The sequence below is a fragment of the Coregonus lavaretus genome (genome assembly GCF_964263955.1).
Source record: "Coregonus lavaretus genome assembly, chromosome: 21".
Taxonomy (NCBI): domain Eukaryota; kingdom Metazoa; phylum Chordata; class Actinopteri; order Salmoniformes; family Salmonidae; genus Coregonus; species Coregonus lavaretus.
This window is the reverse complement of record NC_140008.1, coordinates 13,510,991-13,538,959: the sequence shown is the minus strand read 5'-3', so window position 1 is coordinate 13,538,959 and position 27,969 is coordinate 13,510,991. Positions and strand designations below refer to the sequence as shown.

The 27,969-nt window shown below is 44.6% G+C and overlaps 1 protein-coding gene across 2 annotated transcripts in view; it reads right to left on the bottom strand.

Moving 5' to 3' along the window:
- The window catches only part of LOC311148933 (protein phosphatase 1H-like), a 56,357-nt gene that overhangs the window by 2,010 nt on the left and 26,378 nt on the right, over nucleotides 1–27,969 (bottom strand). The window contains exons 4-10 of one of the 2 annotated variants that reach the window (XM_084185967.1): nucleotides 17,539–17,651; nucleotides 16,826–16,910; nucleotides 14,694–14,812; nucleotides 6,632–6,695; nucleotides 4,835–4,942; nucleotides 1,492–1,643; nucleotides 860–985 (exon numbers count right to left, since the gene is read on the bottom strand). In XM_084185967.1, the coding sequence (XP_084042093.1) occupies nucleotides 860–985; nucleotides 1,492–1,643; nucleotides 4,835–4,942; nucleotides 6,632–6,695; nucleotides 14,694–14,812; nucleotides 16,826–16,910; nucleotides 17,539–17,651 (767 nt within the window). Of the gene's footprint in view, nucleotides 1–859; nucleotides 986–1,491; nucleotides 1,644–4,834; nucleotides 4,943–6,631; nucleotides 6,696–14,693; nucleotides 14,813–16,825; nucleotides 16,911–17,538; nucleotides 17,652–27,969 lie in introns of those variants that run through there. The other variant, XM_084185968.1, reaches the window with a different exon arrangement.

Below are 27,969 nucleotides of genomic sequence, written 5' to 3'. Positions count from 1 at the left end.
GTAGGATTGTACTGTATAGGTCAGTGACTTGTGTATGTAATGGATCATAGGGACAGGAAAGGTTTCATAATGTATACACACACACACAAGTCAAACAGGGTCTTTACACTGTACAGAAAAAACATGGATATCTAAAATCCATTAAATTTTAAGCATTTTTACTTGTTCATAAATCAGTAATATAGTAACAATATCTCATCTAAAAAGGATAAAAACCAATCCCTTAAAGATTGCACTTCAAAAATAATTCCCTTTGTCTTTCCCCATGCGATATCCATAAGAGAAGTATTGCCTTTGTGAAAGCAATACTCTTCCATTGCATCATCAAAGGGTTGGTTATTAATTATTCGAAATACATGGCCCCGGTAGGCCTTTGAATCCAGAATTGTCCTTTGTTCCTTTGCAGCACAGAAACACAAGAAGAAACTGAAGGTACTGTATATTGGAACATCCTGAGATTTTCCTTCCTTTCACAAGAGAAAAGCACAATCATGCTACCCTGTACTGTACAACAACCAGCAGCCATTTTGTTTCCTCAGGAAAACTGTTCAGGATGAAGCACTGTGTGAGCACCAGGGAATTGATTTAAGGACAGGGGGGACAGGATAGATGGGAGAGGGGGAGCAGCCTGTCTAGAGTCCCATGGTGGGTGGTGAGCTGGTCCTTAGCTAGGTCTGCCGGTTGGGAGAACGCCTACAATTGCACCCTATTCCCTACATAGTGCAATACTTTTCATGGCCTTGGCCTAAAGTAGTGCACTATATAGGGAATAGGGTGTCATTTTGGACACAGCCCCTGTCCTATGGTGGGTGGTGGTGAGCTGGGCCTGGGCTACGGCTAGGTCTGCAGGTTGCCGTACCTCAGAGGGATGATGTAGACAGAGATGTCGTCTCCGGAGCCCAGACGTTCGTTGGCTATCCTCCAGCCTCGGTCCTTCAGGACCCCCCGTGCCCTCATCACCAGGTCCTGAGCTGCCATCGTGTACCTGGGGCACAATGGAAGAGACGAAGGACAGTTAGAAGACACAATGGACAATATACTTTGACATAGGGCAGACAGCTAGTTGTATTAATCTCCATACAGTGTGTGAACAAAGAGCAAGAGAATGATGACATTACAACCTACACTTTAGAAAGTCTCCACACTCTCCCACCGGTCACCTGGAGCTTATTTAACTTAACCCCAAACTAAGAAAGCCTTGAAGGGGTAGGACATTTCGGAAACGATTTCAAATGTTTTTCCTGTTTTTGATCACTTAAAATCAACCACCATGCCATGGTACCCTCAAGAAAGGAACCTTTCCGTTACTTGTCTCACAAGCTCTTCATCGACTTCAGAAAATACTAATGTTTAGAAATTAGTGTAATTACAACAAGATAAGAAGCATATTCTCTCCAAATAAGAGCGGGGTGAGTGGAAGTTGACTACAGTGTCTGTCTGTCAATAGCTGGGCTACAGTAGTATGAGCGGAATGTGGAATGTAGAACATGCCTACGCTGGTCATCAGGGCCACAGTTGGCCAGGAAACCAGTGACTGCCTCGGCAACCTCCTGGTTGGATAGGACGTCCCACAGCCCGTCTGTCCCCATCACCAGGACGTCATCCACCCCGTGTTCGTACTGCGTCAGAGGGTACACTTTGACCTGTGGATGGGGAGAGAGGGAGGTAATGGTGATGTTATTACAGAGAGGATAGAAGATCACAGACACATCCTGTCTGCAGTGTAGACCATTAATGGTTATAAATTATTACAGGTAGAAGATCAACATCATTCAGAAGTATGCACTACACAAAGACATCCTGTCTGTAGACAATTTGTAACATGCTCTCCCTCTGCACAGTAACATGGTCTCCCTCCGCACAGTAACATGTCTCCGGTGTGGTCTTAAAGGGATATGTCAGGATTTTGGCAATCAGGCTCTTTATGTACTTCCCCAGAGTCAGAAGAACTTGTGGATACCATTTTTATGTCTCTATTCCCAGTATAAAAGGAAGTTTGAGGTACAGTGCATTCAGAAAGTATTCAGACCCCTTGCCTTATTCTAAAATGGATTAAATTGATTTTCTTCCTCAATGTTCACACAATACCCCATAATGACAAACCAAAAACAGTTTCTTCACATTTATAAAAACGGAAATATCACATTTACATAAGTATTCAGACCCTTTTATCAGTACTTTGTTGAATCCTTTGGCAGCGATTACAGCCTCGAATATTCTTGGGTATGATGCTACAAGCTTGGCACACCTGTATTTGGGGAGTTTCTCCCATTCTTCTCTGCAGATCCTCTCAGGCTCTGTCAGGTTGGATAGGGAACGTTGCTGCACAGCTCTCTACAGAGATGTTCGATCGGGTTCAAAGCCAGGTTCTGGCTGGGCCACTCAAGGACATTCAGAGACTTGTCCCGAAGCCACTCCTGCGTTGTCTTGACTGTGTGCTTAGGGTCATTGTCCTGTTGGAAGATGAACCTTCACCCTAGTCGAGCACTCTGGAGCAGGTTTTCGTCAAGTATCTCTCTGTACTTTGCGCCGTTCATCTTTCCCTCGATCCTGACTAATCTCCCAGTCCCTGCCGCTGAGAAATATCCCCACAGCATGATGCTGCCACCACCATGCTTCACCGTAAGGATGGTGCCAAGTTTCCTCCAGACGTGACGCTTGGCATTCAGGCCAAAGAGTTCAATCTTGGTTTCATCAGACCAGAGAATCTTGTTTCTCATGGTCTGAGAGTCCCTTAGGTGCCTTTTGGCAAACTCCAAGTGGGCTGTCATGTGCCTTTTACTGAGGAGTGGCCACTCAACCATAAAGTCCTGATTGGTGGAGTACTGCAGAGATGGTTGTTCTTCTGGAAGGTTCTCCCATCTCCACAGAGGAACTCTGGAGTTCTGTCAGAGTGACCATAGGGTTCTTGGTCACCTCCCTGACCAAGGCCCTTCTCCCCCGATTGCTCAGTCTGGCCGGGCGGCCACTGTGTTCTTGGGGACCTTCAATGCTGCAGACATTTTATGGTACCCTTCCCTAGATCTGTGCCTCGACACAATCCTGTTTCGGAGCTCTACGGACAATTCCTTCGGCCTCACGGCTTGGTTTTTGCTCTGACATGCACTGTCAACTGTGGGACCTTATATAGACAGGTGTCTGCCTTTCCAAATCATGTCCAATCAATTGAATTTAACACAGGTGGACTCCAATCAAGTTGTAGAAACATCTCAAGGATGATCAATGGAACCAGGATGCACCTGAGCTCAATTTCAAGTCTCATAGCAAAGGGTCTGAATACTTATGTAAATTAGGTCTGTTTGTTATTTTTAATGAATTTGCAAAAATGTCTAAAAACCTGTTTTCGCTTTGTCATTATTGGGTATTGTGTGTAGATTGATGAGGGGGGAAAATTATTTAATCAATTTTAGGATAAGGCTGTAATGTAACAAAATGTGGAAAAAGTAAATGGGTCTGAATACTTTCCGAATGCACTGTATCAGCTTACCCATAGACTTCCAGCCATTGCGCAACTACCTCTAACTTCCTTCATACTGGACATAAAGACATAAGAATGGTATCCACAAGTTCATCTGACTCTGGGGAAGTAGATAATTAAATTAACAGGCTATGAAGACTGACTCATCTATACATACATTATTCCTTTCCTTGTTCTTGATCTTGTCTTTTACCCCTGTCTTTTATGATAACAGACAGCTATAGCCTGCAGGTTCCACAAAGAGGTCTTCTAAATGTATAGATCAGCGCTACTCTGCCTATTAGCTCTGCTACAGCACACACTCTTCATGGATCTGGTATAATGAAAAGGCATCCTGCTGTATGTCACAATCAGAAAGCACTAAGTAATGCCCCTGGCTTTAGTCTCCCTGGCTTTGGTCTCTGGACAAAGTGCCATGGTTTTGAAGTATTGTTGTTTCCCTGTGCTGGTAGAGGGAGTACTGTTATGGCGATGACCATGGATATGTTGCTATGTTGTTCCTCCATAGGAGGCATGTCACGTCACCTCACACAAACTGGGAGTGGTAGTCAGTCACTGAACAAACACTACATGAAGACGGTGTTGTAAATGTGGTTGTGAAAGAATCAGTCAAAAGGCTATAGACAGAAAATGATGGTCTTATCAACCTCTGTCTGACTGGAATAATAACCAGCAATGGGAGATGCAATCTTAAGAATCTATTTCACAATACAGTTCAAGGGAGATTGACATTGGGATGCCTTACTGTAAAACAGTGATTACTCTCCCACTAACCACATATTACCTTTGACCCACAACAGGAAGTGATCAACAGGAACAGCCTTGACCTTGGGTTCACCCAGTGGGAAACCGTGGAAACCACTGACCGCTGGAATCCATAGCAATCTACGACCTCCATCTTATATACATACTGTCTGCACATGTATTTACTGCCACTTTAAAGCAACAGCAAGGGCAGATAGACGGCAAGGAAAAAAGGTTCAAAATAAGACATCTTCAGAAAAAGCTAATCTACTGTAGGAATTGCACTGTCTGAACCATGACTGAACTCAGAGGGTGATGAATTAAAGATTAAGTGAGTGTTGAGAGCTTCCTGACTATCAGGAGGCACGTGTTCAGTGGAGGGTTGGTTGGGAGGTGAAAGCTCCTTTTAAGACTTGATGGGCCCTGGTCAAAAGTAGTGAACTATAAAAGGAATAGGGTGCCATTTGGAACACAGGCATGGTTTCCTGTCATTGTATCATGATGATCTTGAGGTCAATAAGGACTGATGCACTGGAATGTGATTATTGCGCTATTAAACTCAGCAGGTTATTGATAGACAGGATATAGATAATAAGGAGTACAGTACTCTACCTCGGGACAGCAGGACAGGAAGGGCTTGATGTAGATGTTGGAGTCGTGCACTTTTAGCTCGTGGTCTCCCAGGCCCCTGGTGACCCCGATGGTAGCCAACACACGGGCCTGTGGAGGGATGAGACCATCAAAGAGAGGAACTATAAACATCACCTCCCTCTGACCCTATGACCCTCATTCCCCAACTCTGTTTTGGCAACAAGTCTTTTGATGTGTGTGGACCTCAGGGTCAATTCTACCGTTTTTTTTTACTCTGTCAACTCGGCAGGATGGGGAATTTAAATAACAATCATGAATTGAAAGAATCCTCATTTTAAAAAATCTACTAAATTGAAATTATATTTACCCTGGCCCAGATAAACCCTACTCCCCTCTGAGATTCTTTATTCATTAGGGCATAACTGAAAACTGGACCAATGATGGCCTCATGACCTTAACAATGATGACCCCCAAAGGTATATGCTCTCTCTGAGAGCAAATATTTTCTTTATAAACACACACAATCCTTAACGATCTCTCTCCTCTCTCCCTAGTCTGAGACGCCTGCACGGTCTACGTTCTCCCTCATTTGTACGCTGTGTGAAATTCAGTTTGATTCCTACTGTCTGCACATATCGCCTCTGCCTCTGATAAGGGCTATCGGCTTGGAGTTGGGGAGCAGTTCTAATTGAATCTATATCAAATAGGAGCCACGTGAGGAGGAGAGAGAGAGGAGAAAAGCGGTGAGAGTGAGGAGGGGAGACAGAGGGGGCGAGGAGAGAGGAGAGGGGAGGGGGTCGAGGTGAGAGGAAAGGGGGCGAGGAGAGAAAAGGGGGGCGAGGAGAGAAGAGAGGGGGAGGAAAGAGAGGGTGAGAGAGTGAAGGTAGAGATGAGGAGAGAGAGAGTGCGCGAGAGAGAGCGAGAAAGAAAGAAAGAAAGAAAGAAAGAGAGGGTGAGGGCAAGGAAGCCGTCGTACAGTCCGTTGGCCTGACCTTGGATCAGTATGCAGTGCAGATGCCGCAACGAGAGAGAGGAGAGGAGGAGAGAGAGACAATGATGGAGAGAGACAGAGGGAGAGAGAGACAGAGGGAGCTCCTCGGGCGGAGAAGGAGAAACATCCTGGGATTAATTGTTGAGCGTATGTACGGCCCCGACAGGCTGTGCTGGGCTTTGAAGTGCTCTGGTGTTCCTCTCCAGCACATCCCCATCCCCTCCCTTCTATCGCCCTATCTACCCATCTTTCTCGCTCCCTCCCTTCTATCGCTCTATCTACCCATGTATCGCTTTCTCTCCCTCCATTCTATTGCCCCATCTACCCATCTCTCACTCTCCCCCACTTTAAAGGAGGGACTGGGCCCGGCTGGCACTTGATGTCGTGGGCACAGCCGACTGTGATAGGAGGGTTAGTGTGGTATGGTAACAGACAGCACTTGGGGTCACATCTTCTTGGTCCTCAACTAAGGACACAGCCCACTACTGCCTACGTGTCAGATGATGGGCAGAGAGGCTCTACGCAGGGTAGCAAACGCTGATAACCAGACATTGGCTTGGCATCTCAGTAACCACATTAACATGATATAGGCTAGCAATCTTATCGAGTGTGCAGTGCGACTGTTATAAAAATGGCCTGGAAAGCCACCATAGTGAGCCTTCCTGCAGGCTGAGACTGCTTCTTCCTCCACAGAGTGACACTGGGCTGACTAATGGTGCCCTGGTGGAGCTTTGATTACAGCTCAGCAACACAAGGCTGTAGGAGTAACCCTGTCAGCAGGCAGGGAGCAGGGAGATGGGCAGGTGGCCCGGCGAGAGCAGTCTTACCTTCTTCCCTTCACCGTAGATTAGGGGAAACTTCAGGTCGTCGTCCTCAATGGTTTTATATGCCCTGCACACAGGAGAGGAGAAGAGACTTTAATGGGTTTTTGTTTTATGGCAGCCAGGCAGGGAGGCAGGCAGCAGTTCGTATGCAGTGTGCCCGGGAGATCCACAGCCTCCCTCAGGGCCTGTAGCCTAGACGAGCTGAGGAGACAGAGTTAGGAAGAAAAGAGAAACACCCAGACAATACAAAGAGAGACGGAGAGAAAACTTAGCATTTAAAAAAAATGTATTCTTTAGCTGTTCTTGTGAAAATATACCCTTGTGACAAAGTGGTAAATAACAATGAATGTATGAGATGAGGTGTTCCTGTTTCAGATTGTTTGTTTGTGTTTGTGTTTGTGTGTTTGTGTGTTGTGTGTTGTGTGTGTGTGTGTGTGTGTGTGTGTGTGTGTGTGTGTGTGTGTGTGTGTGTGTGTGTGTGTGTGTGTGTGTGTGTGTGTGTGTGTGTGTGTGTGTGTGTGTGTGTGTGTGTGTGTGTGTAGGGAGGGGTGATTGATTGATGTTTCTCCCCTGTATATTCCCAAAGCAGTGTTTAAACAACCCCCACTCATGCATTATTCAGCATGTGACTGGGAGTCGATGAAGATGCAGTACAAGAGATCAGGCTGGAAAATACTACACACGTGCTAAGAAAAGGTCTTACATTTGAATCTGGGCATCTATATTACATTCAATGTAAAACGTCTATACTGGCTCCTTAAGAAAGTCGATGTACTAATGCACATGATGCCTACTGCCCATTCTTTTTGAGTGTAAACGTTCCACCTTCCTTTCTAAGCAGCAGTTATGACCACATCAAAAATAACCACCCCATGGTCACAAATCACACACCATTTATACTGACTGTAAGGATTCTGGGTTTTCTATTCTAAATTCACACCTGGTCCTGCATGTGAATGAAAACACCAGCTTGGTAATGAAAGCTGTCCCTCCATACCTTGTCAGATGCATTTCAGCTGGTGTAGAGAGAAGAGGGTTAGGCAGGACTGGAATGGTTTTTAAGATTACTGGTTCCACTCAGAGAGACCATATGTTTCCACCCTGGGCCAGCAGGACTCACACACTCAGCACTTTCTGCAGCATGCAGAGCTAGATCTGAAGCCATGCTATCTATCTATCTATAGTATCTATCTACAGTATCCATCTATCCACAGTATCCATCTATCTATAGTATCCATCTGTCTATCTAGTATCCATCTAGCTATAGTATCCATCTATCCACATCCATCTATCTATCTACAGTATACATCCATCCATCGTATCTATCTACAGTATACATCCATCCATCGTATCGATCTACAGTATACATCCATCCATCGTATCTATCTACAGTATACATCCATCCATCGTATCTATCTACAGTATCCATCCATCTATCTATCAATCAATCTACAGTATCCATCCATCCACCCATCCATAGTATCCATCCACAGTATCCATCTATCCACAGTACCCATCTACAGTATCCATCCACCTATCTATGTATAATATCTATCTATCTATCTATCTATCTATCTACAGTATCCATCCATCCATCCATCTAGTCATCAATCTACAGTATCCATCCATCCACAGATCTCTCTACAGTATACATCCACAGCATCCATATCTATATACAGTATCCATCTACAGTATCCATCCATCTATCTACAGTATCCAGCCATTTATCTATCTACTGTATATATCCATCCACCTATCTAGCTATCTATCTACAGTATCCATCCATCTATCATCAATCTACAGTGTCCATCCATCGATCCATCCATCCATCCATCCATCGTATCCATCTATCTACAGTATCCATCCATCGATCTACAGTATCCATCCATCCATCTATCTAGCTATCCATCTATAGTATACATCTAGTGTCCATCTATCCACATCCATCTATCCATCGTGTGTTTGTATGCATAGACACATGCATACAAACACACAATAACATACACACTATACACACATGTACAAATGGATTGTGTGTTATAGATATGTGGTAGAGTAGAGGCCTGAGGGCACACACTTAATATGTTGTGAAATCTGTCATGAATGTATTGTAATGTTTTTCAAATGTATAACTGCCTTAATTTTGCTGGACCCCAGGAAGAGGCAGCAGCTAATGGGGTCCATAATAAATACAAATACAGTATCCATCTACAGTATCCATCTATCTACAGTATCCATCTATCCACAGTATCCATCCATCAATCGATCTACAGTATCAATCCATCCATCCATATCTACAGTCTCCATCCAACTACAGTATCCATCCATCCATACAGTGAGGGAAAAAAGTATTTGATCCCCTGCTGATTTTGTACGTTTGCCCACTGACAAAGAAATTATCAGTCTATAATTTTAATGGTAGGTTTATTTGAACAGTGACCTTCTCACCAAGCTGCTTGGCGTTGGTCTTGTAGCCCATTCCAGCCTTGTGTAGGTCTACAATCTTGTCCCTGACATCCTTGGAGAGCTCTTTGGTCTTGGCCATGGTGGAGAGTTTGGAATCTGATTGATTGATTGCTTCTGTGGACAGGTGTCTTTTATACAGGTAACAAGCTGAGATTAGGAGCACTCCCTTTAAGAGTGTGCTCCTAATCTCAGCACGTTACCTGTATAAAAGACACCTGGGAGCCAGAAATCTTTCTGATTGAGAGGGGGTCAAATACTTATTTCCCTCATTAAAATGCAAATAAAAATGCAAATCAATTTATAACATTTTTTACATGCGTTTTTCTGGATTTTTTTGTTGTTATTCTGTCTCTCACTGTTCAAATAAACCTACCATTAAAATTATAGACAGATCATTTCTTTGTCAGTGGGGAAACGTACAAAATCAGCAGGAGATCAAATACTTTTTTCCCCTCACTGTATCTATCTCTCTATCTACAGTATCCATCCATCCATCCATCTACAGTATCCATCGTATCTATCTATCTATAGTGTCCATCCATCTAATAGTGTCCATCTATCTATCTATCTATAGTGTCCATCCATCTATCTATCTATAGTGTCCATCCATCTATCTATCTATAGTGTCCATCCATCTATCTATCTATAGTGTCCATCCATCTATCTATCTATAGTGTCCATCCATCTATCTATCTATCTATCTATCTAAATATCTATCTATCTATCTATCTATAGTGTCCATCCATCTATCTATCTATAGTGTCCATCCATTTATCTATCTATAGTGTCCATCCATTTATCTATCTATAGTGTCCATCCATTTATCTATCTATAGCGTCCATCCATTTATCTATCTATAGCGTCCATCCATTTATCTATCTATAGTGTCCATCCATTTATCTATCTATAGTGTCCATCCATTTATCTATCTATAGTGTCCATCCATTTATCTATCTATAGTGTCCATCCATTTATCTATCTATAGTGTCCATCCATTTATCTATCTATAGTGTCCATCCATTTATCTATCTATAGTGTCCATCCATTTATCTATCTATAGTGTCCATCCATTTATCTATCTATAGTGTCCATCCATTTATCTATCTATAGCGTCCATCCATTTATCTATCTATAGCGTCCATCCATTTATCTATCTATAGCGTCCATCCATTTATCTATCTATAGCGTCCATCCATTTATCTATCTATAGTGTCCATCCATTTATCTATCTATAGTGTCCATCCATTTATCTATCTATAGTGTCCATCCATTTATCTATCTATAGTGTCCATCCATTTATCTATCTATAGTGTCCATCCATTTATCTATCTATAGTGTCCATCCATTTATCTATCTATAGTGTCCATCCATTTATCTATCTATAGTGTCCATCCATTTATCTATCTATAGTGTCCATCCATTTATCTATCTATAGTGTCCATCCATCTATCTATCTATAGTGTCCATCCATCTATCTATCTATAGTGTCCATCCATCTATCTATCTATAGTGTCCATCCATCTATCTATAGTGTCCATCCATCTTATCTAGTGTCCATCCATCGTATCTATAGTGTCCATCCATCGTATCTATAGTGTCCATCCATCGTATCTATAGTGTCCATCCATCTTATCTATAGTGTCCATCCATCTATCTATAGTGTCCATCCATCTATCTATAGTGTCCATCCATCTATCTATAGTGTCCATCCATCTATCTATAGTGTCCATCCATCTATCTATAGTGTCCATCCATCTATCTATAGTGTCCATCCATCTATCTATAGTGTCCATCCATCTATCTATAGTGTCCATCCATCTATCTAGTGTCCATCCATCTATCTATAGTGTCCATCCATCTATCTATAGTGTCCATCCATCTATCTATTGTGTCCATCCATCTATAGTGTCCATCCATCTATCTATAGTGTCCATCCATCTATCTATAGTGTCCATCCATCTATCTATAGTGTCCATCCATCTATCTATAGTGTCCATCCATCTATCTATAGTGTCCATCCATCTATCTATAGTGTCCATCCATCTATCTATAGTGTCCATCCATCTATCTATAGTGTCCATCCATCTATCTATAGTGTCCATCCATCGTATCTATAGTGTCCATCCATCGTATCTATAGTGTCCATCCATCTATCTATAGTGTCCATCCATCTATCTATAGTGTCCATCCATCTATCTATAGTGTCCATCCATCTATCTATAGTGTCCATCCATCTATCTATAGTGTCCATCCATCTATCTATTGTGTCCATCCATCTATCTATAGTGTCCATCCATCTATCTATTGTGTCCATCCATCTATCTATTGTGTCCATCCATCTATCTATAGTGTCCATCTATCTATAGTGTCCATCTATCTATAGTGTCCATCCATCTATAGTGTCCATCTATCTATAGTGTCCATCCATCTATAGTGTCCATCCATCTATAGTGTCCATCCATCTATCTATTGTGTCCATCCATCTATCTATTGTGTCCATCCACCGTGTCCATCCATCCATCCATCCACCGTGTCCATCCATCCATCCATCTACCGTGTCCATCCATCCATCCATCTACCGTGTCCATCCATCCATCCATCTACCGTGTCCATCCATCCATCCATCCATCCATCTACCGTGTCCATCCATCCATCTATCTACCGTGTCCATCCATCCATCTACCGTGTCCATCCATCTATCTACAGTGTCCATCCATCTAGTGTCCATCTATCTTTCTATCTATCTATCCATCCATCCATCCAGTGTCCATCTATCTAGCCATCTATATATCTATCTAGTGTCCATCCATCTATCTATCATGTCCATCCATCTATCTATCTACAGTGTCCATCCATCTATCTACAGTGTCCATCCATCCATATCTACAGTGTCCATCCATCCATATCTAGTGTCCATCCATCCATATCTACAGTGTCCATCCATCCATATCTACAGTATCCATCCATCCATATCTACAGTGTCCATCCATCTATCTACAGTATCCATCCATCCATATCTACACTGTCCATCCATCTATCTATCTATCTATCTATCTATCTATCTACAGTATCCATCCATCCATATCTACAGTGTCCATCCATCCATATCTACAGTGTCCATCCATCTATATATACAGTGTCCATCCATCCATATCTACAGTGTCCATCCATCCATATCTACAGTATCCATCCATCCATAAACTTGTAAGGCTGAGCACAGAAATACTGTCCTGCACTTTAATATGATCTATGGTCCTTCCTGAATCTGCAGAGCTAAAACTAGAACAGAGTATAATTGTTATAGTCTCATTCTGTAGGGTTCTTTTAATTATATAATTTCACCTTCAAAAACATAAAGCTTTATATTGAAAAGCCCCAGCAGCCTTTATGATTTCAAAGGACATCTAGCAGACATCTTCAGACTAGTCCCTATGGGGACCGAGTCAGACTCCCAGTGAAGTTAGCGTTTTACGGGGATGCTCCCTGTCTCAGAGCTCGGTCTCTCTCGGTCTAGCTGGAGATAAAGCATCTGTGACAGCGTGACAGACACACATTAATCCCCTTATAATACCTGCTCCCACTCATACCTCTGGGACTGTCAGGGACAACACTATGGTTGCTGCAAACAACACCAGACATTCACAGGCTCATTTTCCTGACGTTGTCCAATGGACCTACCCCTGGGAGCATGTACCAGTGTGTGGATTAATGTTTTGTCTTTCATTGTGTAGCTAGACCATGGTTTTATACAGTGTGGTTGTCTATTTCCGACCACCACACTGTAGTGTGTGACAGAGGAGAGGAGAGGTGGTGGGTGTAGTAAATGCTAGCTGCTTCTCTGTATCCTCCGCTCTGCTGGTGATGAGAGATGGGAAGGAGAGCAGTGATCTCATCTCTTACGAGTGGGCAGGGCCACTGCTCAGTGCATAGGGGTGATAGAGAGACATTAGCTTTACGTGCTCAGTATACTAACCACAACTCAAACACACACAGGCACTTACGGTGCACACACACACACACACACACACACACACACACACACACACATCAATAAACTGTGGGGTGACATTGAGGGGCTGTCGGCAGCAGTCAGTCGTGTATGGAGTCAGACAGATTGCGATATTAGAGAGTAAAGGCAAACCTTAAGACAACTGTTTGCCCAACTTTGATGGACTATAAATCGATGCAGTGTGTGTTCAGAATTAAAACAGGGCTAAAGTGGACAAGGGTATGGGCCTACATTATCTCTCCAAAAATAGACTATTTGCATCACACTGCCATCATAGGAAAGAAAGAAGGGGGATGCAGGTGGAGGAGGGAGAAGGAAGAGAGGGAAAGACAGAAGAGAGAGCAGTAAATACATTTGTGACAGTGATGAACGTGCTAGGATTCGCCCCTCTCTCCTCTCCTTTGTCTCGGAGAACAGTGAGACAGCTTGACTCCCTCGATCTCCCTCCTTGTCTCCCTCCCCCTCTCCCTCTATCCCTCCATCCACTGCTGGCTGCCGGGGTGTTTGAACATTTAGGACATGCACGCTACTAAACATCCATCAACTGAACACGGCCCTGAAACAGCACCGCCTGCCATCCTTAACAACCCCCCATCTGCACTATCAACTCACAGCCCAGCTCACTGCCAACTGGGCATGAGAGGCAGGAGGAGGTGGAGGGACTACACAGACAGACAGACTTAACTGCATTTGTGTGTGTGTGTCTGTCTATCTGTCTGTGATGGTACACTAGAGGCCAGTTCTAGTCCTGAGAAGAGGCCACTTGCAAAGGAATATGTTTAAAAATACATCACAGCCATGTCTGTCAGTGAGACAGCTCCTCAGTTCTGGATTCAATAAGGAGCAGCACTGCCTTACATCGGCACATCTTAACAGCACACAGACAGAACCACATTGAGAAAGAGCCAGCACCGATAAATCTCCCCTCAATCACCTCTCACTCACTACTCCCTTCACAGTCTGCCTCTGTTCTCTAAGGAGTGAATCAAAGATGATATGGAGCTGTGATGGGCCTTAGTTCTGTCCAGATCACTGATGAGCTGAACTGTCCCTGTCATTCATACAGACAACACAGAATGTCTGGGTCTATCAGAGCATTTCCTGTCAATCAGCTTTACTGAGTGCCATTGATGAAAATGGGAGGTTCGCTGTGATGGGCCTTAGTTCTGTCCAGATCACTGATGAGCTGAACTGTCCCTGTCATTCATACAGACAACACAGAATGTCTGGGTCTATCAGAGCATTTCCTGTCAATCAGCTTTACTGAGTGCCATTGATGAGAATGGGAGGTTCAGATAGACAAAGTGATTGCGGACAAAGGACATTATTTCAATAGTAGTGCGTAGTTGCGTGTGAAATTGCAAAATGTGAAGTTTCAATGACAAATCATGCAAAGATGCCTAATTTTAATTATCTAATGATTATGGACCTCATTTTTATGGTAAAGTGGTGGGGTAGGATGGTTTCCTAAATGCAGCATCTGTCTAACTTATCCCAATAAGAGGACCAAGGCCCATCATTGAGTACCAGTAATCAAACAAGCCACGGGTGGAAAGAAAGACAGACAAAGATAGATAGTTGGATACCCACCAGCCAGACATAGTGAAGTCCCGGTAAAGCATCCTCTTCCCCACCTCCTTCCTCTGTACACGTCTGGGGAACTCCAGATGTGTAAACTCGCCTCCTAACAGGTGCGGCTGCATGTAGGCCTTCACAGAGAGAGGAGATTGAAATGCCCAGTGGATAGGAAGGCAATCACACAGTCTATTAAACCAACCAAGACACCAGGCAGGAGAGCTAAGCCTAGCAACTGTCTGTACAGGCAGGGGAGGGGGTCATGTGTTGTGATAACTGACAGCCGTGCTCAGTAAGAACAGAGCAGACCTGGGTTCAAATACTATTTGAAATCTTTCAAATACTTTGATCGTGTTCTCTGCTCTGCCTGGAGTGCCAGATGGGTGGGGTTGGCACTATTGCGACTAATCTATTGGTTCCATTGCGCCAGTCAAGCATAATCAAGCCCAGCTAAAGTTCACTGTGATTCAGGGGGTTGTTGTTGAGTTCCTCCACTTACCAGGAACTGCGGGAGCTATTAAGCAGACCTGAGCAGAGTATTTTGTAGTTTATATCAACAATACAATACTCAAGGTACTCAAAATGTAGTCGAATATAGAGAATCAACAAAAGGCAATTATTTCCCTTGATTTCAAATACAGGTCTCAGAAAAACTAATAATATTTGAAGGTATTTGAAACACCCCAAAAATGATTTGATGGCTGCTAAATATTTAACAGTTAGTTTGATTAGTCTAAATACTGTATATGATCATTAGCATCAAGGCCTATAACTGGATCTACACAACAAATGGCCTGAGACATGGACTTATGATAAGACAACTTTTTTAGGCCTGAAAACATCTGAAAAATGTCACTTTCAGGCATTTAGCTAGATCTAGGAAACCGTTTGTGAGGGACATGGACTCATCTTAACATTAGAGTAGAACACCTTTGCAGTTTAAAAAAATGACAAAGAAATACATTTTCATAATCAGTGAGACAAAAGGCAATACACTTAGACTTGACATCAAGTTCTTATACATATGTAGTAACTTTGTGATTACTACAATAGCAAAATTGTTGTTACATAGGACTTTAGAAATGGCTTTATAATTGCATAATAATGGAGTTATTACACAAGTTGAATAATGAACAGCCAATATTCTTCTTGTGTATAGTAGTTACAAAAACTCTCAGCTAATTGCTATGCAATTAAAACGCAATTACCAAAGTATTATGTAACATGCTAATAAAACATTGCTCTGAAAGAAATTAGTGTTATTACACAGACACAAAAATAGATGAATGTTACTGAAATTGCTAACAGGTAAAAAAAAAAATAATATGGCTAAGGGAACTAAATATCCATGCCTTGAATCAAATCCAGCCAAGGGTTGGTGGAAAATCATGTTCATTTGTATTCTGAGTAAACTATCCCCATTAAAGTTGGTACTATGTGTGTTGAAACAAGAACAATTTGATTCCCTACACCTAAGGCCTGTTCAGGAGAATGGACATTTACAGAATGTTTGGATAGAAATGTATTGTGTAGATCAAATATGATCCACTATCAGATGGATTGGAATATTATAGGAAATTGTGTGTGCTCTATTCATTCTACTTCTATCTGCAACATGCAGTTCCAGATGCAGCCCTGCCATTGGTTGATGGCAGCCAATCCAATAGTTTCTGAAAAGCAGTCACTTCCTGAGATCTGTATTAAAATAGTTTTAGAAAGTAGTACTTTTTTGGGTTCTGTATTCAAATAGTTGCAGTCACCTCCAAAGTAACTATTTGTACCCCCCCAGCCCCCCCGTATTGAAAAAGCATATTTAAAGCTATAGTTATTACATTTTACATTACATTTTAGTCATTTAGCAGACGCTCTTATCCAGAGCGACTTACAGGAGCAATTAGGGTTAAGTGCCTTGCTTAAGGGCACATCGACAGATTTTTCACCTAGTCGGCTCGGGGATTAGAACCAGCGACCTTTCGGTTACTGGCACAACGCTCTTACCCACTAAGCTACCTGCCGCCCCCGGTTATCCCAGGTCTGCTATTAAACAGGAAAAAAGAGCGGGCAAGAGAGCTAAGCATAGTAACCTTCTGAACAGGAAAGGGAGGTAATGTGTTGTGATACAGTATCGGTTGAGTTGTTCCTCTTACCAGGAACTGCAGGCGCTGCCTCTCTGACTCGGGTGTGAACTCTGTAGACATGGGGATGACCTCTCCACCTCGGATAATGATCGCTCTGAAGGGCAAAGCAACAAAACAACCTGGGTTTATTTAAAATGGTTGACTGTTTATTTCTGTTGGTGTGTGTGTGTGTGTGTCTCTTTACACTACACTACTTTGACGACACAAACTAGGTCCAGGAGAGATACTTGTGTAATGTAAAGCGACGGATCTAGATTCAAATCTCTCTTTAAGAGATGTCTCCTACACTACCTCTGGAGGTCTACACAACATACCCCCTCTGAGCCGTACAGTGTAAAGACAACGGCTCTCCCAAACCACATGTCCCTGCAAGAATTACCTTAATACCAGTAGACAGCATCTTTGCTCTGTTAGCCAAATTGAAAAATTAAAGGCTTTCTAAAATATCCACACATTTGTGAACCATTGCATTAATCAAGTGTGCAACACTATGTGCAATGTGGTTTAGATGAGAAGCTCCTGTATAGTTGGAATTGCTATCCTTATTTTGTTTGTGTATATACTACTAGAGTATGCTAATAGCTGAACTCAAACATAAGGCAGGAATGTGGCTTTGGCCACACCACATCCAAGGCTAGCGTAAACAGAAAAGTTGAGAGAGATAGATCTCACCAGACATATTTTACTCATGTAAATCCACCCTGTGTGCGTGTGTGTCTCACCTGCTGTCCCCGGCATTTCCAACATAGAGCTTTCCCAATAAAAAGAGTGCACACAGAGCAGTACAGCCTCCTGAGACGTTAAACACAGCCTTGTCTCTCTCAATCTGGGCATCCTGAAAACACAACACAACAAACACATAATAAGTGCACACACACACACACACACACACACACACACAAACAGCAAAAAAGCTTTGTCTCTAAACAGTGAGGGAAAAAAGTATTTGATCCCCTGCTGATTTTGTACATTTGCCCACTGACAAAGAAATTGTCAGTCTATATAATTTTAATGATAGGTTTATTTGAACAGTGAGAGACAGAATAACAACAAAAAAATCCAGAAAAACGCATGTCAAAAATGTTATAAATTGATTTGCATTTTAATGAGGGAAATAAGTATTTGACCCCCTCTCAATCAGAAAGATTTCTGGCTCCCAGGTGTCTTTTATACAGGTAACGAGCTGAGATTAGGAGCACACTCTTAACGGGAGTGCTCCTAATCTCAGCTTGTTACCTGTATAAAAGACACCTGTCCACAGAAGCAATCAATCAATCAATCCGATTCCAAATTCTCCACCATGGCCAAGACCAAAGAGCTCTCCAAGGATGTCAGGAACAAGATTGTAGACCTACACAAGGCTGGAATGGGCTATAAGACCATCGCCAAGCAGCTTGGTGAGAAGGTGACAACAGTTGGTGTGATTATTCGCAAATGGAAGAAACACAAAAGAGCTATCAATCTCCCTCGGCCTGGGGCTCCATGCAAGAACTCACCTCGTGGAGTTGCAATGATCATGAGAACGGTGAGGAATCAGCCCAGAACTACACGGGAGGATCTTGTCAATGATCAAGGCAGCTGGGACCATAGTCACCAAGAAAACAATTGGTAACACACTACGCCGTGAAGAACTGAAATCCTGCAGCGCCCGCAAGGTCCCCCTGCTCAAGAAAGCACATATACATGCCCGTCAGAAGTTTGCCAATGAACATCTGAATGATTCAGAGGAGAACTGGGTGAAAGTGTTGTGGTCAGATGAGACCAAAATCGAGCTCTTTGGCGTCAACTCAACTCGCCGTGTTTGGAGGAGGAGGAATGCTGCCTATGACCCCAAGAACACCATCCCCACCGTCAAACATGGAGGTGGAAACATTATGCTTTGGGGGTGTTTTTCTGCTAAGGGGACAGGACAACTTCACCGCATCAAAAGGGACGATGGACAGGGCCATGTACCGTCAAATCTTGGGTGAGAACCTCCTTCCCTCAGCCAGGGCATTGAAAATGGGTCGTGGATGGGTATTCCAGCATGACAATTACCCAAAACACACGGCCAAGGCAACAAAGGAGTGGCTCAAGAAGAAGCACATTAAGGTCCTGGAGTGGCCTAGCCAGTCTCCAGACCTTAATCCCATAGAAAATCTGTAGAGGGAGCTGAAGGTTCGAGTTGCCAAACGTCAGCCTTGAATCCTTAATGACTTGGAGAAGATCTGAAAGAGGAGTGGGACAAAATCCCTCCTGAGATGTGTGCAAACCTGGTGGCCAACTACAAGAAACGTCTGACCTCTGTGATTGCCAACAAGGGTTTTGCCACCAAGTACTAAGTCATGTTTTGCAGAGGGGTCAAATACTTATTTCCCTCATTAAAATGCAAATCAATTTATAACATTTTTGATTTTTTTGTTGTTATTCTGTCTCTCACTGTTCAAATAAACCTACCATTAAAATTATAGACTGATAATTTCTTTGTCAGTGGGAAAACGTACAAAATCAGCAGGGGATCAAATACTTTTTTCCCCTCACTGTAGCACATAACAAGGACCTGATATGGATTAAAGTCCTTGCTACGTTAACATACCATATATAACATTTGTATTTTAGATTTGTATTTATTAAGGATCCCCATTAGCTGCTGCCCATTAACACATTAAGGATGACTCACAGTATAAATGAAAACCTAAAGACGAGGTGAAGTTTGAGGGAGTACTCATTATTACACGGCTTAATTAGGTCGATTAATTTAGCACTAATTAAACCAAGAAAATTATAAAACATCCACGTTGTTAATTCATTAATAAGGTGAATAATGAATCTGTCACTGAATTAATCAAAAAGCTAACATAAAAAGTTGAACCAACCAACATATAGTTCTCTACCAAAACAAAGTACAATTTCACAAGTTAACCCTTTCTATTCAATATACAATCGTGAGAGAGTCGTGGAGAAGTTGAAAGGGTTTGAAGCACAAACCAGAGTATGTAGCCTTGTCCAAGCAAGAACGGCCCACAGGGCAGCAGCCTATCTCATATATCTGTAGCGTGAAGCAGCTTAATGTACATTGTATACCCTCTGGACAGGATGCTCATCTATCGCAGGGTCAACAATCCTACTCAGACACTGGCTGTATGACTACGGGCCCAGACCAGGAAGTGATGAGTGAAAATGTGTGTATCCTGGGCTACAGCAATGTCATGAGTCTCTAGAGCTATGTTAAGAGTGAAGAAATAATGTCCGCTAATCCATGTACTCTGTCCCTAGCATGTAGTCCCCTGTGGAAAACACACTCACACTAGAGCACTCTGCGTTGTGCTCTACTGCTGGCTATCAACTATCTGATTCAGCATCTGTGTGTGTGTGTGTGTATGTACAAGTGTTTAACTATACTTGTCCCCACAAGAATAGTAAACGAACAAAGATTTGACCAACTGGGGACATTTTGTTAGTCCCCACAAGATCAAATGCTATTTCTAGGGAGTTTAGGATTAAGGTTAGAATTAGGTTTAGGGTTAGGAGCTAGGGTTAGTTTTAGGGATAGGAGCTAGGGTTAGGTCTTGGGGTTAAGGTTAGGGTAAGGGTTTGGTCTGAATTGTGTCCCCCCACAAGGTTAGTTTTACAAGACTGTGTGTGTGTGTGTGTGGTTTGTGTCAAATTAAAGGTGTAGACTTTACAGTGAAATGCTTACTTACGAGCCCATTCCCAACAATGCAGAGTTAAAAATACAAATATTTGCTAAATAAAAAGGAAATAGTAACACAAAAACAATAACAAGGCTATATATACACTGAACAAAAATATAAACTCAACAGGCAACAATTTCAAAGATTTTACTGAGTTACAGTTCACGAGCCAATTTCAATAAATTCCCACATGACGCCATACACGTGGTCTGCGGTTGTGAGACCGGTTGGACGTACTGACAAATTCTCTAAATTGATGGAGGCGGCTTATGGTTGAGAAATGAACATTAAATTCTCTGCCAACAGCTCTGGTGGACATTCCTGCAGTCAGCATGCCAATTGCACGCTCCCTCACAACTTAAGACATCTGTGGCATTGTGTTGTGTGACATCACTGCACATTTTAGAGTGCCCTTTTATTGTCCCCAGCACAAGGTGCACCTGTGTAATGATCATGCTGTTCAGCTTCTTGATATGCCACACCTGTTAGGTGGATGGATTATCTTGACAAAGTAGAAACGCTCACTAACAGGGATGTAAACAAATTTGTGTACATGTGGGTAGGTGTCACGACTTCTGCCAAAGCTGCCTCCTCTCCTTGTTCGGGCAGGCTTCGGCGTTCATCGTCACTGGCCTTCTAGCCACTGCCGCTCCTCTTTTCATCATTCAATTTGTTTTGTCTTGTTTTCACACACACCTGGTTCATATCCCCTCATCAGTGCTGTATAAGTATTCCCTCTGCCCCCATGTCTTTGTGTGTGAATGTTTCATGTGGAGGTGTCGATAGCTCGGTGGAGCTTTATGTACTGTATCGCCGGGATATTCACCCGTGTGTTTTGTTTTACCCAGTGCGCCGTTAAGTCGCACTGTAGTTGTTTTACGCATTGCTGCGAACCGCTGTATTGGCCGAATAAACCATTTATTCTGTGATTTACACCTCCTGCGCCTCACTCCGTCCAAATCACCCGCTACAGTAGGGGTAAAAGTGACTAGGCAATCAGGATATATAATAAACAGAGTAGCAGCAGCATATGTGAAGAATGTGAAAGTGTGTCTATGTGTGAGTGTGTGTGTGGCTTCAATATGCGTGTGTGTGTGTGTGTGTGTGTGTGTGTGAGAGCATATGTAATGTGTGTGTTGGAGTGTCAGTGTAGTATGTGTGACTGTGTGCATAGAGTCAGTGCAAGAGAGTCAGTGCAGAACAATTGAAATAAATAATAAAGGGGGTCAATGTAAATAGCCCGGGTAGCCATTTGATTAATTAATCATCAGTCTTATGGCTTGGGGATAGAAGCTGTTCAGGTGCCTTTTGGTCCCAGACTTAGCGCTCCGGTACCGCTTGCCGTGCGGCAGAAGAGAGAACAGTCTATGACTTGTTTGGCTGGAGTCTTTGAAACTTTTTAAGGCCTTCCTCTGACACCGCCTGGTATAGAGGTCCTGGATGGCATGGAGTTCGGCCCCAGTGATGTACGTCGGATGTGGCAGGGCTTGCAAACTATCACGCATTACAAAGGAAACCCAGCCGAGAGCTGCCCAGTGACGCGAGCCTACCAGACGAGCTAAATGCCTTCTATGCTCGCTTCAAGGCAAGTAACACAGAACCATGCGTGATAGCACCAACTGTTTCCGGACGACTGTATGATCACACTCTCCATAGACTATGCGAGTAAGACCTTTAAACAGGTTAACATTCACAAGGCCGCAGGGCCAGACGGATTACCAGGACGCGTACTCAGAGCATGCGCTGACCATCTGGCAAGTGTCTTCACTGACATTTGTGTGTGTGTTTGTTTGTGTGTATGTATATGTACAGTCGTGGTCAAAAGTTTTGAGAATGACACAAATAATAATTTTCACAAAGTCTGCTGCCTCAGTTTTGATGATGGCAATTTGCATATACTCCAGAATGTCATGAAGAGTGATCAGAAGAATTGCAATTAATTGCAAAGTCCCTCTTTGCCATGAAAATGAACGTAATCCCCCAAAATAAACATTTCCACTGCATTTCAGCCCTGCCACAAAAGGACCAGCTGCCATCATGTCAGTGATTATCTTGTTGAAACCCTACCTCTTTACGGAATACCTGGAATAAAGTAATCTTTCTTTCCCCCCCCCCCCAAAAAAAAAGTGGTTGTCCCCCTGGCTATCATAAATTGAATGCACCAATTTGTAAGTCTGCTAAATGATGTAAATGTGAGAGTGTTGACGAGGACAAGACTGGATAACACTCTGTCATGCTGATTGAGTTAGAATAACAGACTGGAAGCTTTAAAAAGGAGGGTGGTGCTTGAAATCATTGTTCTTCCTCTGTTAACCATGGTTACCTGCAAGGAAACACGCGTCATCATTGCTTTGCACAAAAAGGGCTTCACAGGCAAGGATATTGCTGCTAGTAAGATTGCACCTAAATCAACCATTTATCGGATCATCAAGCACTTCAAGGAGAGAGGTTCAATTGTTGTGAAGAAGGCGTCAGGGCGCCCAAGAAAGTCCAGCAAGCACCAGGACCGTCTCCTAAAGTTGATTCAGCTGCGGGATCGGGGCACCACCAGTGCAGAGCTTGCTCAGGAATGGCAGCAGGCAGGTGTGAGTGCATCTGCACGCACAGTGAGGCGAAGACTTTTGGAGGATGGCCTGGTGTTAAGAGGGGCAGCGAGGAAGCCACTTCTCTCCAGGAAAAACATCAGGGACAGGGATTGGATATTCTGCAAAAGGTACAGGGATTGGACTGCTGAGGACTGGGGTAAAGTCATTTGATCTGATGAATCCCCTTTCCGATTGTTTGGGACATCCGGAAAACACCTTGTCCGGAGAAGACAAGGTGAGCGCTACCCTCAGTCCTGTGTCATGCCAACAGTAAAGCATCCTGAGACCATTCATGTGTGGGGTTGCTTCTCAGCCAAGGGAGTGGGCTCACTTACAATTTTGCCTAAGAACACAGCCATGAATAAAGAATGGTACCAACACATCCTCCGAGAGCAACTTCTCCCAACCATCCAAGAACAGTTTGGTGACGACCAATGCCTTTTACAGCATGATGGAGCACCTTGCCATAAGTCAAAAGTGATAACTAAGTGGCCCAGGGAACAAAACATCGACATTTTGGGTCCATGGCCAGGAAACTCCCCAGACCTTAATCCCATTGAGAACTTGTGGTCGATCCTCAAGAGGCGGGTGGACAAACAAAAACCCACAAATTCTGACAAACTCCAAGCATTGATTATGCAAGAATGGGCTGCCATCAGTCAGGATGTGGCCCAGAAGTTAATTGACAGCATGCCAGGGCGGATTGCAGAGGTCTTGAAAAAGAAGGGTCAACACTGCAAATATTGACTCTTTGCATAAACTTAATGTAATTGTCAATAAAAGCCTTTGACACTTATGGAATGCTTGTAATTATACTTCAGTATACCATAGTAACATCTGACAAAAATATCTCATAACACTGAAGCAGCGAACTTTGTGAAGACCAATACTTGTGTAATTCTCAAAACTTTTGACCACGACTGATAGAGATATATATATATATATATATATAAATAATGTGTAACAAGGCCCTAGTGACACCCCAGCACCCCCTACCGTACCCTTCCCCCACCACTGCTGTCGGCTTGGAGGAGAAATGCATTTCTCAGGAGTTGTGTGTGTTTGTGTACGCATATTTGTCTGTGTGCTTGTGTGTGTGTGTGTGTGTGTGTGTGTGTGTTAAGAAGGGGGAACGCCATGAACAAATGTGTCCTTCACCCAGGGTGGGTTAATCTGTAGCGGTACATACATATTCATCCTGCCATCAAACGCCCGTGGCTGCAGGGAGGGAAATCTTCAATAATAAATACTTTCCGCATAAACAACTAGCTACACCTTTCTTCCCTTATGGCATCTGGTAGGCACAATGGAAAAAAACTATTTCACAATTACATCAAAGCATACTAACAGTCAATGCAAGACAACAGTTAGGATTTTTACCCTATTACAGGCATATTTGACTGTAGCTTTAGTGGGGTATATACCCATGTATTTACAGAGCAGCAGAGAGGACGACTAGGCTTCCCGGAGATCTGATATTCCCCTGTTATTTCTGTCCTTCTGTAAACAGATTGCTGATAAGGCCGTCGTGAGCCATGTTTCTTTTTGATGTTTACACGTCTCTGTGTGTTTATCAGGCTCTGGCAGCCTCCTCCAGACACGGCCCGTTTCCATAGGAATGTAGTGATTCATGTCTCCCTGAGAACTAGACTCAGAGCCGGTTGTTGGTGGTTACCCCAGATAAGTGAGGGTAAACTAGTCAGAGAGAGTTACTGGGAAATATGCACCACCACCCAAATAAATGTTGACAGATTTAATTTGAGAATTAGGTTAATTAAAATAAGAAGAGAGATTAACGAAGAGATGGGGGAGCAGAGGGACAGAAAAGTGCAGCTTGAGGTTCAACTTCAGACAAGAGCCAGAGGAGATGAGAGGAACAAAAAAAAGATGGGAGAGTTGCCTTGTCTCTGAAGAGAGAATAGAGAGAGAGATAGAGAGTGAGAGAGAGAGAGTGAGAGAGCGAGAGAGCGAGAGCGAGCGACAGTGCGAGAGAGAGCGACAGAGCGAGCGAGAGAGAGAGCGAGAGCGACAGAGAGCGAGAGAGAAAGCGAAAAAGCGAGCGACAGAGAGCGACAGAGCGAGAGCATGAGAGAGAGTGACAGAGCGAGAGAGAGAGCGACAGAGCGAGTGAGAGAGAGAGAGAGAGAGCGAGAGCGACAGAGAGCGACAGAGCGAGCGAGAGAGCGACAGAGCGAGCGAGAGAGCGACAGAGCGAGCGAGAGAGCGAGAGAGCGACAGAGCGAGCGACAGAGCGAGCGAGAGCGACAGAGCGAGCGACAGAGCGAGCGAGAGCGACAGAGCGAGCGAGAGAGAGAGCGACAGAGCGAGCGAGAGAGAGAGCGACAGAGCGAGCGAGAGAGAGAGCGACAGAGCGAGCGAGAGAGAGACAGAGCGAGCGAGAGAGAGACAGAGCGAGAGAGAGAGACAGACAGAGCGCGACAGAGCGAGAGAGAGCGACAGAGCGAGACAGAGCGAGTGAGAGAGCTAGACAGGGCGACAGAGCGAGAGCGAGCGACAGTGATAGAGAGAGCGAGAGCGAGAGAGAGCGACAGAGTGATAGAGAGAGCGATCAACAGAGCGAGAGAGAGTGACAGAGCGAGAGAGAGTGACAGAGTGAGAGAGAGCGACAGAGCGAGACAGAGCGAGTGAGAGAGCTAGACAGGGCGACAGAGCGAGAGCGAGCGACAGTGATAGAGAGAGCGAGAGCGAGAGAGAGAGCGACAGAGTGATAGAGAGAGCGATCAACAGAGCGAGAGAGAGTGACAGAGCGAGAGAGAGTGACAGAGCGAGAGAGAGTGACAGAGCGAGAGAGCTAGACAGAGCGACAGAGCGAGAGCGAGCGAGACAGAGCGATCGACAGAGCGAGAGAGAGAGAGCGACAGAGCGAGCGACAGAGCGAGAGAGAGCGAGAGAGCGAGAGAGAGCGAGAGAGCGAGAGAGAGCGACAGAGCGAGAGAGAGCGACAGAGCGAGAGAAAGAGAGAGAGAGAGCGAGAGAAAGAGAGAGCGAGAGAGCAACAGAGTGAGAGAGCGACAGAGCGAGAGAAAGAGAGCGAGAGAAAGAGAGAGCGAGAGAGCGAGCGAGAGCGAGAGACAGAGCGAGAGAGAGAGCGACAGAGCGAGAGAGAGAGAGCGACAGAGCGAGAGAGAGAGAGCGACAGAGCGAGAGAGAGAGAGCGACAGAGCGAGAGAGAGAGCGACAGAGCGAGAGAGCGACAGAGCGAGAGACAGAGCGATGGAGCAAGAGAGCAAGAAAGCGAGCGACAGAGCGAGAAAGCGAGCGACAGAGCGAGAGAGAGCGACAGAGCGATAGAGAGCGACAGAGCGAGAGAGCGAGACAGAGCGAGACAGCGAGAGAGAGCGACAGAGCGAGAGAGAGCGACAGAGCGAGAGAGAGCGACAGAGCGAGAGAGAGCGACAGAGCGAGAGCGAGAGAAAGAGAGCGAGAGAGCAAGCGAGCGAGAGCGAGCGAGAGCGAGAGAGAGAGAGAGCAAGCGAGCGAGAGCGAGCGAGAGCGAGAGAGAGCGCGAGGGACAGAGCGAGAGAGAGAGAGCGAGAGAGCGAGAGTGACAGAGCGAGAGAGCGAGCGAGAGCGACAGAGAGCAAGAAAGCGACAGAGCGCGAGAGAGCGAGAGAGCCAGAGCGCAAGAGCGACAGAGAGAGTGAGCGACAGAGCGAGAGAGAGAGTGAGCGACAGAGAGAGTGAGCGACAGAGCGAGAGAGAGTGAGCGACGGAGCAAGAGAGAGAGTGAGCGACAGAGCAAGAGAGAGAGTGAGCGACAGAGCAAGAGAGAGAGTGAGCGACAGAGCAAGAGAGAGAGTGAGCGACAGAGCAAGAGAGAGAGTGAGCGACAGAGCAAGAGAGAGAGTGAGCGACAGAGCAAGAGAGAGAGTGAGCGACAGAGCAAGAGAGAGTGAGCGACAGAGCAAGAGAGAGTGAGCGACAGAGCAAGAGAGAGAGTGAGCGACAGAGCAAGAGAGAGAGTGAGCGACAGAGCAAGAGAGAGAGTGAGCGACAGAGCAAGAGAGAGAGTGAGCGACAGAGCAAGAGAGAGAGTGAGCGACAGAGCAAGAGAGAGAGTGAGCGACAGAGCAAGAGAGTGTGAGCGACAGAGCAAGAGAGTGTGAGCGACAGAGCAAGAGAGAGTGAGCGACAGAGCAAGAGAGAGTGAGCGACAGAGCAAGAGAGAGTGAGCGACAGAGCAAGAGAGAGAGTGAGCGACGGAGCAAGAGAGTGAGCGACAGAGCGAGCAAGAGAGAGCGAAAAAGCAACGGAGCAAGAGAGCGAGAAAGCGAGAGCGACAGAACGAGAGAGCGAGAGCGACAGAGCGAGAGCGAGAGAGCGCGAGAGAGAGAGCGCGAGATAGAGAGCGCGAGATAGAGAGAGAGAGAGAGAGTGGGCGACAGAACGAGATAGAGAGTGGGCGACAGAACGAGATAGAGAGTGGGCGACAGAGCGAGAGAGAGAGTGGGCAACAGAGCGAGCGAGAGAGAGAGAGAGTGGGCGACAGAGCGAGAGAGAGAGTGGGCGACAGAGCGAGAGAGAGAGTGGGTGACAGAGCGAGAGAGAGAGAGACAGAGCGAGAGAGAGAGACAGAGCGAGAGAGAGAGACGGAGCGAGAGACAGAGCGAGAGAGAGACAGAGCGAGAGAGAGAGCGAGAGAGAGAGAGAGCGAGAGAGAGAGAGAGACAGCGCGAGAGAGAGAGAGACAGAGCGAGAGAGATAGATAGATAGATAGATAGATAGATAGATAGATAGATATATAGAGAGAGAGAAAGTGACAGAGTGAGTGAAAGAGCGACAGAGCGATAGAAAATGAGAGAGAGACAAAGAGAGAGAGATTTGCTATACAAATTGATGGAATGTGGGGTTGGTAGAAAAACATACGACATTA